Source organism: Hippopotamus amphibius, chromosome 4, assembly GCF_030028045.1.
Source record: "Hippopotamus amphibius kiboko isolate mHipAmp2 chromosome 4, mHipAmp2.hap2, whole genome shotgun sequence".
NCBI lineage: Eukaryota > Metazoa > Chordata > Mammalia > Artiodactyla > Hippopotamidae > Hippopotamus > Hippopotamus amphibius.
Genome location: NC_080189.1, coordinates 146,621,340 through 146,634,451, shown reverse-complemented (window position 1 = coordinate 146,634,451; position 13,112 = coordinate 146,621,340). Strand labels below are relative to the sequence as shown.

Here is a 13,112-nt window from a genome sequence, read left to right as displayed (position 1 = left end):
CCAGTTTCTGGGAAATTTGCTGCATAGAAACGGACAGTCCAGTACCCACCTCTAAATGGGCTGTTCAAAAACGCATGCATTTTAACCGTCTATCTCTCAAGCACTGAGGTAATCCTTTGAAGCCTTATGTGATTACAGTATGTTATTTATTGATGAATAATTTGTTCTTTAACACACTGAGTTCCCCGGAAAGAAGAGCCAGAAGCAATAGCTTTTGTTCTATTATTTTATTAGGATGAACAGTCCAAGGAGGAGGCGGGTGGGATAAGGAAACAAAGCAGGGAGAAGGGAGAGCTAATATGGAGTGAAATATGATGTTGACTGCCGCTGACGGCAACTAATTAAGTGTGAGAATCTGTCCTCAGGACAGTTACCTCTTCTCAGGAACATCCAGGCACTGCCTTCTGCTTACCATTGGTCCAATGCTTGCCATACCTCCCAAACTTTGGTTTACACATGCATTGGGGGTGTGGGTGTCTAAAGAAGTCCCATGGTAGAGGTGACAGGGAAGTCCCAGATAGGTGAGGAGTGGATAGGACAGGAAGGAATCAGGTGCTGTCAGACTGCAGCAGTCTGAAGCTGTGCGGAGCTCATAGAAAGCTGGTCACCCACCAGAGCGACAGCTGAAATAAGGGATGTAACTGATAGGTAAGATAGAGAGGGTCTGAGGGGGTGAGTACTAGGTGTCTGATCCAAGAATATAATCAGAAGAATCTTTCAAAGAAAGGCATAATTTGTTTATGATTTGAATTGTCAGTATCTGCAATTGTGCGGTTTCTCAACTGAATAACATGTCTCCCACTTTCAAGAGTGTGTCAGGGATGCTCGAAGATTAAATCTTGTTGAGATAAATCAATTACACATGAAAATTACAAGGATAAATGATGAAGTAGAGTTTCTGAAGAAGAGGATACTGGATCTGAAAAAAATTAATAAAGCTCTGGGGTAGGTTTTTTGTTTGTTTGTTTGTTGTTATTTAGTCTTTAAGAGAGTCAGGGTCTGGGGCTAAAGTGAGAAATTTTTCGTAAGGGGTTTGTCCTCTGGTCTGATCTGGTGCAGGGCAAGTTAAGAGGTGGAGATCACTTGTAGAAGATTGCTGGGCTGATGAGGGGTGTGTGAAGGCTGCAGAGACCTGAAGAGAGCAGAAAATCTTCTACCACCGCAGCCAGGAGACCTGTAAAATGTCAGAGGGAATTCAGCTTCCCAGCAGCAACGACTATGTGTAAATCACACCCTGCCTCACACCCCACCTCCAAAGGTAGAAGCACACAGTGGTTTTCATTTCATTTTTAGTAAAATTAAGTTTACAAACCTCACCACCAAAAGAAGAAATCTTGCTGCGTATTGTATTGCAAGTATAATATCAAACTGTATATATTGTAGCTAGTTTAGTTCCTTAAAGACATTGAGTTTTAGTCTATTGGAGGGTTGAGAATGAAACTGATTCTAGATTTTATCTGCAATGAAATGAGAGCTGACACCTATTAGGTTTTTTTTCTTTACTCCTCAGCTGTGCTGTTAGCACTTCCGCCTCCGTAGGCCTCATTTTCTCCATCTATAAAATGGGGATTACAAATCTTGACTTACCCAGCCCACAGAGAAAGAGATATTCTGAAAGAAAAAACAATGAAACCCTGAAGAATAACCCAGCACTACAAGTAAATTTGCAAGACTAAGTGTCAGACTTTCAGTTTGTTAGAGTAAGAAATACTCACAGAGCCCTCATTATGGAAAAATATTCTTGGGAAGCTAAAATAATCGGGTTTCTTGGTGCATAAGATATCAAAGCATCAGGAATTAGGTGGGGACCTCAAGGCCCAGGGACAGTTTCCCAAAGTAGGCCTTCAGAACACCTTTTCTGAGAGAGGCTCCGTGGAGAAGAAAGTTCATGATCACATAAGTCTGAGAAAGGCTGCATACTCTAACCCCTTTTGGCGGCTCATAATGCAGATTTGTGCCTGGTGCACGCTATAGCCACAATCACCAGAGACCACGATATGAACTGGGCTATCAATCTCTAAACTGATAATGAGGAAGATACTATCCAGGCTTGATTACTCATATCAACTGGCCAGCACCATCACACCCCTGTAGACCAGTGATTCTCAGACTTGAGTGTACATCAGACTCACCTGGAAAGCTTGTTAAAACACAAATTACTGGAACCTCCAACCCAGATTTCTGAATGAGTAGGTCTGGAGAATGGGGGTAAGAATTTCCATTTCTAGCAAGTTCCTAGATGCTGCAGCTGCTGGTGGTGGTCACGACCACACTTTGAGAATCACTGCTCTAAAGAAATCTTTATGGAAAGCCAAATTACAAATGAACATAAGGTGGGTCGCCTGAGGAGCTAACATCATCAAGCTACAATCACTTGTTGCGTCCATTTTTCAAAGATATATCAAGGTGCCCACACACTCTGACAGGTAGTCCTCTCCTGGACAGTCCTCAACAGCTGGACATAGGCAAGCTCTTTAGGGGTGAGGGAGAGGGGTTTCTTTGGGCCCTACATTCAGTTTCTGAGAGCTCTCCCAACCCATCACAATATACCTAGTCAGGTGTATGGATTTGACTTGTTTTGTTTTGCTTTGCTTCCTTAAGGCTACTCCATCCTTAGTCTGCTTCATTCTTAGAAGGCTTCCTCTACTAAACCTACCAAGCATCCATTATCTGACCCTATCTAGCCTGGGCTTCTTTCAATTGTCTTTCTGTGGTGGAGTTGACTTCTGGAAAAGAAACTTACCAACAACCTCTTTCCATTCTCCTGAGCCTGTGCACACAATCCCCCAAACTAAAGTGTTTAGCCTTGGAGACTAGAAAAAGTAAAAAAGGCCTTTACATTGCAGGAGCTTTGAAAAAAGGAAAATAGAGAAATGGCATCAATTGTCCTCCCTCCAAACCTTTTATTGTTAGCCCTAGGGTAGATGTTTCTCACAATCTTAAGGTCTGCTTCAGGTGAGTGTGGCCAGCAAAGGATATGTGAGGTTAATGTCTCCTCTTGAACTCAGATTTGGCTACAGCTGTGAGAAGATAAGAAAGGTTCAAATTAGATTTCAAGCACCCTCTGAAGATAGACTCAGATCCCTCTTCCCCAACTCCTGTCCATCAGAGGAGGATGAGCTTTCTCCTGGGCCTTCTCTGCAGGGCAATGGCATCAGGAGGTGGCTGGGGGTGGGGTGGGGGTGGGGGGCTGGGCGGACGGTGTGCCTGGTGGGATTTTTATCTTTCTTTGGCTTAACTACATACCTCGGGATGATAAGATAGCTATGGCAATGCTACATATCAAACCATTTGTCCAGCCAGATTCCATTCACCTATTCAAATCTGTTTTTGAATCATTGTATGCTTTAAACCAAAATATCCCAGTTACTACCTGGTGTGTGAGGATGGGTGGGGTGAGGCAGGACCACAAGACACTTCTGCAGCGATTAACAGTTGCAAGATTGACACTTGTGTTTCCTTCTGTCCTTCATCTCAACCAAGTTTAGACAATCACATATTCAACTCTAAAGTATCCCTTAAATTTCCCTCGTTATGGTGGTTCACCTCACCAAACAGACTTTAAATTTCTTTCTGGAAAGCCATCTTTTAATGCCAAGATGATTCTTTTTCTCCTAGTGAACAGCAAGAGGAGCTAGCGAAGCATTATGAAAAGCTTATCCTGTCACTTAACCATGCAATGAAAGAAAAAGCAGCTACCACTATTTACATCAATGAGACTTATACCCAAATTAACTTGGAGAAGAAAGAACTAGAACTGCAAAGAAAATATATTCAAGAAGTAGAGGAGCAAATGGAAAGAGAAAAAGTAGAATATTTGAAAAAAAAAGAAAAATTGAGTCAAGAGGTAAGTGGCATGTTTTTTTTTTTTTTTAAATAGAGAATTGTACAGAATTGAGGGCAGGAAATGGGAAATAACCTATTTGTCCTTGAAGCTAGCAAGCATTCCCATGGTATCTTCTGCAGGAATTGAGCAGAGGCTCAAGGACACTGGAACCCTGTGGGGAAGATGTTTGATTGTGTAGCAGCATCTCAGTTCATGGGAAAGAATATGAGTGACAGGGATGGGGTGGCCCCTAGCTTATATGCAGCCCTATAGGGACTAGGAATTTTCTTCCATATCATTTGGCTGCCTTTGACAGTTCTGAGGCCATGTCTCTGTATACAGGATCAGAGAGTTCAGCTCTGCTGGAACTGATGCTGAAACCTGGCCTCTCTGCACCGTTACCAAATTGAATCTCAGAGACAGAGTTTTCAATGAAGTAGAAAAGAATAGCTTTATTGCTTTGCCAGGCAAAGGGGGCCACAGTGGGCTAATGCCCTCAAAACTGTATGTCCTGCATTCCTTCAATTCAGAGATCATCTGGCCTGGCGTCAGGTGGTCTCTTGATGGCTTCTGGGCTTCTTCTGTGACCTTCTCTCTGGAAGGAAGAACGCTTCAACAAGTAGTTGACATCTTCCATTTTGCGGGGGTTTTAGTTCTGCAGAAAAGCTCGAAGATATTGTTATGTGTATCCCTTGAGAAGAAACCAGGACCCTGCCCCAAGGCTGCACTATTTTTTGCTGACCTCTCCTCCCTTGTCTCTGCATCCCCTCCCTTCCCTGATTAAGCAACTGTTTGAACCAGCCCTGTGAAACTCAGGGAAGGTCACGGAGGCTGAATGAAGCCTGCTTCCCACAAACAAGAATGGGGGACATGGAAAGACTCTTGTGCCCAGGAGCCCCAGAAGGTCCTGCTTGGTTTCAGAACTTGTGCCTCCTACTGAATGAATCCAAGAGTAGAGGCCTGCAGAGGGGTAGGCAGAGCGAAGGGCCCTGTCAACTGAAAAAAATGTGCAACCTAAAAGTTGTGCTATGTTTTATTTGAGGAACTTATCGAGGACTATAGCCCAGGAAGGCAGCCTCTCAGATAATTCTGAGGAACTGTTCCAAAGAGGTGTAATGGAGGAGCCAGGATATATAGAAGTTTTTGCTGAGAAAAACCATGTAGTCCAACATCAAAAAGATTATTGCTAATCACATACAAGTGCAAGTGCGTGCGCGCGCGCGCACGCACACACACACACACACACACAAAAGCAGACTTCTCAAGGTGTTGATTTTAGTGGTTTTCTGTATGTGGGAAGATGCGAGAGTTTGGGCGCATTGAAATCAATCCTTTCATATGCATCTTAACTACAAAGGGCCAGTATCCTGTTTTTTTCCATCCTGGATCCCCTCAGGGCACACCATCCAGGCTGAGGCTGCACAGTGGCAGATGGCTTGATGACCAGCGACATTCATTGTTTACTGAAATGGCAGGCCACATTTTTTCGTCCATAGCCCCAAAAGAGAAGGGTATTTTGAGAGGAGGAATTTTGTGAGGGTCAGTGGACATAACTACTGCATCCTGCATTCTAATTCTCCCTCAGAATGGCTTCTGATGGATTCCTCTTTGTTCTGCTTCAGGTTGCCCCAGGAGAAGCAGGGCTGTCTCCACGCTAGGTGTTCCCAGCAGCGGCCTTCTTTTCCTCCATGCAGCGAGGGCCTGGCCCAGGATGACAATTGCTATTGAGCTCCTGGTGCTACCCTCTCCGTCATGAGAACTAGCATAACTATAATGCAGGAAATTGGACCTGGGCTTGCAACCCTGCTATGTTACATATATATGTGTGTATGTATATATATATACATACACACATATATATGTGTGTATGAAGAAAGAAAAAAGGAAAACACTTATTAACTTGCATTTCTTGAGTCAATTAAAATCTAGCCGAATGCAGTCCAGCAGTGATCAACATTTTGATGCGAGAGGGAGAACTATCACTTCCTGGGAGGTGCGAGCCCCTGGGTCAGACTGCCAAAGGAGGGTCCACGGCTTCTCCAAGGAAAGAATTCAAGAGTTAGCCAAAGTAGAGTGAAAGCAATTTTATTTAGAGAGCGATGCCTTCCTTAGGCAGAATTGGACCTATCTTAGAAAATGAGAGTGGCCTCAGGGTGTGGAGGTGGTTAGTTTTTATGGGCTGGGTAATTTCATATGATAATGAGTGGGAGGAATATTCTATTTGGGGGAAGGGGGGGGGATTTCCAGGAATTGGGCCTGCCCTCCTTCTGGCCTTTTATGGCCAACCTGGGAACTGTCTGGGAGCCTGTGGGTGTGTCGGGTAGCATGCTAATGTATTCCTATGAGCGTATTATGAGGCTCAAGGTCTACTGGAAGTCAAATTTTCTGCCACCCTGGGCCTATTATGTTCTAACTAGTTTTTGTAGTATCCTGTTTTTCGAAACAGCTTTGTCCCTTTCCTCATTCTTGTAATGGTTATGCCCTGCCCTCTTCCTTCCTGTCTCAATTTCCCTCTGGTGGTGATTGGTTTCATGATAAGACTATTCATAAGTTCCAGTCAGGTCTGAGAGTCTCTATCCTTTGAAGCGCCTGTGTCTTCAGAGAGTGTTACACCAAAACCATGGATTACATTTCTTGAGTATAAACAGCTCAGCCCTAGTCACCCTTAGAACAGAGACGTTGTGAAGTCGCTGGCAAGAAGTCCCTTGGGCAGTCTGCAGCCACTGAACAGAATTTGTAAAAGCCAAGCTCCCTGAACCTTTGCGGTGATGAAACCAGGTGTTAGCCTGCACCGCAGTGCTGGAGTCCAAAATCTGTGGTTCCTATCATTGGGCTAGACCTTGCTTGGATTTATTGTTATTGCAATGATATAATATCAGGACAACAAGGACCAAAAGGGGTTTTCCTGTTTTCATTCTCTACCCACAGCAGTGCTGAGAGGACTTCATTTAACACACCGTTTCCAGCCCTGTGCTGGACTGTTTTCTCTGAGCCCCCCCCCACTGGAGGGGCTCACTGAAGTTATAGGGGCAAAGAGTGGGATGTGTCTGCATGGAGACCACTGAGGGACAATGTGCAGGACAGTGTAGGTGAGGACTGGGGAGAGACTTGTCCCTCAGTGGCATCTGAGCTTTGCCCACCAGAAGGAAGGCTCCACCAAGCTGGAATCTTGTCCATTTTTTTCATTGCTGAATTCTAGCACCAGGATCAGTGCCTGGCATACCTTGCATGTGGTAGGCACTCTATAATATTACTGTATTGAATGATTGAGTTTCTAACTTCATTTTAAGCCCTAAAGGGAAGTTTCCCCCCTCCCCTGCCCCTTCCTATTCTTTAATATAAATGTTAAAACAAAAGGAAGGAAGCCCAGAGGGGCTGCAAATTGGGAATTTGAGAACATGACAGGTTCTCCTTCCTTTTGTGAACAGTGTTTCTCAGGGATCCACAAACCTTTTCCTGAAAGGAGCTAGAGAGTAATACGGCTTTGTGGACCATACGTGGTCTCTCTTGCAACTATGCAACTCTACCATTTTAGCACAGAGGAGCCAAAAGCAATAACTAAATGAATAAGTGTGGCTTTATGAAAACAGGTGGTGGCTGGATTTGGCCCATAGGTAGTAGTTTGCCTATCCCTGGTCTATCTCCCTGGGAGAAAAAGAAAAGGGTTAGGATAATTTTAGATGCAAATAGCAGAAGCCCTTACTCAAACTGGCTTAAACAGTAGGGGCATTTATTATCTTGCACAGTAGGAATTCCTGGGGTAGGGCAGACTCCAGGATTCGCTAATTCAGTGGCTCCTCCCTCCTCCATCTCTCACCTTTCACCTGGTTTCCCTCATTATCACAAGATCGCTGCCAGTGACAACTGGACTATATGCTTCTTTATTCAAGCATAGAGAAGAAAACCTTTCCCAACCAAGGACCTAAGTTGCTTGCTGTGTCTGATCCAGCCAGGTTAAGACAGTGCCCAGCCCAGAACAATAATGGATCCTAAGGGACTACGTGTGCCAGTGGGCTAGGCTAACTGGGATGGATATTAAGGAGTCAACCACCAATGCTCACTAAATGCACATCATATGCCAAAGTAACAGTCTGTTAATTCCCTTTATTTCCAATGAGGAAGGAAAAGCTGTTAACAGCTGTCAGAGTCTTCAAACCCATAAGGTCTCCCCTAACCCAAAACAGAGTAGTTTTTGCTAATTTGCTAATTTTTCTATAATTGCAAGACCCAAGACCTTGGGAGAAGGCTTAGGCCGAAGTATGAGCACAGAATTTCAATTTTCAACAAAATTTGTTATCACCAAGTTTCATTTTAATGCACCAGTGCCCTAGTGCAGAGATAACTGGTAATGCTCACAGTCGCACAGAGTAGCCGTGTCGGGTGAACCGGCTGGTGGCTTTGATGGAAAGCCACACAAACATGTTTTCATAACTCTTTAAAACAGAGTGAAATATGCTTTCTTGGTCCTTACTATTCAGTTACCTTGTTCTTGATCATTCATTTTACCAGACAAATCCATGGTGTATTTGATTTTGATAAGAAGGTGACTCATTTCAGTAGGACCTGACAGGTAATCATGGTATGTTTGATCTTAGTAAAATTATTTATCCTGTTAATGAAAATAATCAATAAACAATCTATAATAAGAGTAGAAAAGAATTTTATTTGAACCAAACTAATGACTAGTTCAGAAGCCATCTTCCCAGATTACCCTGAGAAGTTGCTCAGGAGAAGCAGGATTTTTAGCATGGTTTTATATCTTGTCAGAACAAAGAACATTAAATGAGTCAGGGTTACATTTCTTCAACATTTTGGGGGGAAAAAAGGAACACACCAGCACGTACCCAGTGAGTCAGTATGGTCTTGGCACCTGGGAAGGGAGTCATCATGAAAGGAGAACCAGTATTAGCATCCCAGGAAGAGGGACATTTAATCTTTATTTTTAACATAGACATTCTTTACTTCTGGTCACTGTGCCCTTTTCTTAAATAATTAAAGCCGATGTAGAATGTACGTATGAACAGTCTATTTTAGTTAGCATAAAATTCAAGTTAACTCATGTATAAGCCAGAATGATTTCCCTATATCTCAATATGTGAAAATTTCTTTTATCAATCCTCAACAGGTCGGTGACCCCCTCAAGGGGTCCTTTGCCGTGTCACAAATGCCAATCAAACAAAACTGGGTTCAGTATAGCAGATCAGAAACTTGATTCATTGATCAAGGAATGGAGAAGGGAGAGACTGTGCTCTAAAAACACCATCTCCCCAAAAGGAGGGGAGTAAGGGAATTTTAAGGAGTAGGAGGCAGAGGTCATCAGGGCTCTAGGAAAGGGGCGGAGATTTGCAGAGGCAGCCCGGCAGCTGGGGCATGCGCAGTCTTCCATGCTTCCTTGCACAGGGCAGGAATTGTGCCTAGCAGAGTACAAATCCCCACTTGGGGCAGAGATCTTAACATGGTAATGAAGCAAAGGTAACTTTCGGACACCTCCAGTCTCATCTGCACGGGCGGAGCATTCCCATGGTCAAGTCACAGCCAGTTCAGCGCGTTTGACCACTGAATCTCAAGGCACAGCTGCAAAACATTTCTGCCAAATACCCCGGGTGCTTTTGAAACAAAGAAATCAAGGTGAGAACCCTCCAGCTCTCAGGGGCTGGTGTGGGTGACACAATGGTAAGTTGTTCAGGATTGTGAGCTGCCCTGTCTTCAGTGATTCTGGTTTTGGTCTATTTTATCTCTCATTAAATAATGTGAATTTAGATTTCCAAACAATTCTTATTCCTTCCTTTGACTCTGCTGATGTGCTTAGCACAGTGTAAATCTGGTAACCGTTGCATGATGTTTTACTGGTAAATTTTACAATGGCAGTTACTTTTATAATTTGCTACTAATGATCATTGTTTTATTGTTCCTCTAAATTTACTAGTTCAACATTTTATAATTACAGTTTGGTCCTTGTGATTTATAATTTTTCCTTTGATGTTTCAAAATAAGCAAACCTGGTAGTTATTTTTAACTTGATAATATACTTAGATTGAATATGGTATACTTAAAATAAATATGAATTGGGTTGACAAAATTTAAAAAACAATTTTCCTAAACTTTGTTGTGCTCTTAAGCTTTTTGATTGTTTTGTTATGTTTGTCACTACAGCTTGATGAATATAAAAAACTCTGTGAACTTAAGAGAAAGGAAATTTACAAAAAGAAGAAAGAGTTGGATAGATTAACGCTTAAAATGACAAAAATGAGAGAAACCGTTACTACCAGCACAGTGGTAAGAAAGAATAAACTGTTTTTTTCAAGCCCGACCCCAGGCATGTCAATATACACTGCCCTGAATATAACTAGCAGCAGGTGTTTTGAAAAAGCAGTTGATTTTAATGAATCTTCATGCCATTCTGGGGAGAACGTTTCTGGCATGTTAACGTTTTCTGACATTCTGTTTGAGGTGTTATAGTACAATTGTGTTTTCTTCTTCAGGAATATGATGGAAAGAAGGAAGTTTGGAATGCCTTAGGTACAAACTGCATTTGATAGACCAAAATACTGTAAAAATGAATTTTAAAAAATACATACACAGCCAACCTAATGCATACAGAACCACATGTACTGTCTCTGTGGGATTGCTTTATTTTACATAACAGAGAATAACTATGGGCAGGTTCCTTAATTCTGGACGTATGATAATAAAGCAATGTAGGCTCTCCACTTATATTGACTATAGGAACATTAATATGGAAAGGGGATTATTTGTCTGTTTGAATTAGAAAATACTTCAGAGCTCTGCACTTTTATTTTTAAAAATTGATAACATTGATTGAAAGCCAGTACTGTGATAAATATTTTGTGAGGATTATCCTCATTTTAAAGATAAGAAAACTGAAGCTTATGGAGGTGCCTATAATGGAAGAGGTTACTGTTAATACTTTCTTTGTTAATTAAAACAGAAACACCTGTTACTCTATCACAATTAGTTGAATTAATGAGTCTTTAGTGTGTTTCTTCTATCTGTATTGCGAATTACATGTAAAACTATATGGGGCCACAGTAATATCAAAACATCATTTCTTATCAGAATCTTCAGTTAATTCCATTATACTATTTACACTGTGGTTCTGATCATTACAGTTACTATTTATCTATTATGACATCCAATTACAAAACATTAGTAAAATCAAAAATTTCCCCCAGATACTTGCATTTAAAAGATCATTATCTGTTTTTTCATATATCAACATAGTAAGGACGCATGCGTCAGGCTAGGCTCAAAGGAAAACCCAAGGGTTGTATAAAACAGATTTTATCTGCATGCCTGAGCTCATATCTCTAGTTGGGGCCTCATAAATTATGTCACACATACCACCTGGCCTGGAAAAATGAACTGTATGTTCCTTAACCTGTACTCCAAAGATCTCTAAGGCCAAATAAGACAAGGCTTGAGGTGGCAGGGATAAGCTCGCCTGCAGTGTCATTCTCCACCTCCCGCAATCCAGCGCCCCACCTCACCTTACCAGTGGGGAGTAGTGTTTAAAGCACAGACTTCAGTATCACAGCGACCTGGGTTTGAATCTTGGCTTTACTAACCCTACGTTTCCTCACCTATAATATGGGTGGGGGTAACAATATTGCCTGTTTCAAAGGGCTTTTGTAGAGATGGAATGAGGTCATGCCTATAAGGCTTTTAGCTGAGTGCTTTGTATTTGGCCAAGTTTGTTGTTGTTGTTGTTGTTGTTACTGCCTGAGATTAGAAAACAGCATCTTGGCTGTGGACTTGAGACTACAGGGAATTTTAAGTTCATCTTCACGTGGTGCTTTTAGCTTAGAAAACTCTGCGGCCAGGTCAAGCTGCTGTGATGTTGGCAGAAAAGAATAACCGTGTTGTGATTCTCAACGTGCCCTACACTTCCAGTGCAGGGAGGACTGAGGGCTAGAGGTTATGGATGTCAGGCCGTTGGGCCTTCAGCATATAGTCACTAATCCTAATGATGGGTCATTGGTCCTTTAGCCATTCTGCTAATTTTTGATGGCATTTCTAGGATTTCAGACTCCTCTGGAACTACTTATAGCCCAAAAGTTCAGTTAAGTGAGTGCTTTAGGGAAAAAAATAGTTTGGGGAGATTTCACACACCTGTCTTACCTGGCATGACTGAGAGTACCTCTGTATCCCCAACAGATGTTTCTCTGATCCCTGATGTGCAGGGTTAGGTGGCTGTAAATAATCCATCCATGGTAACTATGCCCAAGAGCAAAGGGATCTGATCAGCCCTTCTCTCAGCTCCACTTTCCCTCACGAGCTGACATGCAGACCCAAGCTCTAAGTTTGCCTTCCCTTTTCCTCATTTCGAAACTGTCTTGTAAAAATACCTGTTTCACTATGAATTTTCTCCATCTATATTTCCTTCTTTTTAATAATGCTAACATTTTTTCATAGCACCCAATTTTTCCATTTGCAAAATATGGATTAAATATTAAGAAAAAATCTTTTCAGCATCAACATAGCTATCAACTAAGGCAAAAGACCCAATTTGTTTTGACTTTTTTATGACACTCATTCTAGTATCCTGGAATAATATTTTGAAAATAATTATGAAAGTGTATATTTAATTTTTAAATGGTAGTCAAAATGAATTCATGTCTTGAAAGTTGTTTTTATAGTTTTCACATTCCTATTGAATCCTCTGTAATTGATTTCTCTCCCTCACACATTTTTTTTCTTCTCTGATGATTTCAGGATTATTTTTGTCTCAGTTTGTTTCATAAAGAAACAGTAGTATAATGAATTGCTTTTTGTTTTAACTAAAGGACACCCCCAGTGTAAAAGTTGAATGGATGATACATGAATATATAGTGAATTGAACTGCTGTCATGAATCATTTGGTGATGATTGAATGCCCTAATTTTATTGAATTTTCAACAGGTTCTTAGTGATCACAATTTAGAAATAGCACGACTACAAGAATCAATAAGACATTGGGAACAACAGGTTGAAGACATGAAGAAATCATGTAAGATCCTGGAGGATAAAATGTAAGTATAATACTTTTTTTTACTGAAGCATTTCTAGATGTGATGTTAGTTTCATTAAAAATTTTTTTCTTTAATATTAGATGAAAATTACATTCTCTTAGTTTACTAAAGTTTGTGATTGTCAGCTTTATAGAACCGCCTTTTCATTTTGAAATTAACCAGTCTTTCAGATGATCAAGAGAAAAAATTGAGGATGATGTAGTTAGTTTAGGGAAAGGGAGAGACTTTTGGGTATATATTATCTTCATTTCAGTTCC

General features: G+C 41.5%; 1 protein-coding gene across 1 annotated transcript in view; it reads left to right on the top strand.

The window, feature by feature from the left end:
- Positions 1 to 13,112, top strand: part of CCDC175 (coiled-coil domain containing 175) — a 61,617-nt gene that overhangs the window by 7,066 nt on the left and 41,439 nt on the right. Inside the window, exons 4-7 of the mRNA XM_057732617.1 lie at positions 810 to 945; positions 3,619 to 3,847; positions 9,980 to 10,102; positions 12,746 to 12,855. Coding sequence (XP_057588600.1) covers positions 810 to 945; positions 3,619 to 3,847; positions 9,980 to 10,102; positions 12,746 to 12,855 — 598 coding nt within the window. The remainder of the gene's footprint in view (positions 1 to 809; positions 946 to 3,618; positions 3,848 to 9,979; positions 10,103 to 12,745; positions 12,856 to 13,112) is intronic.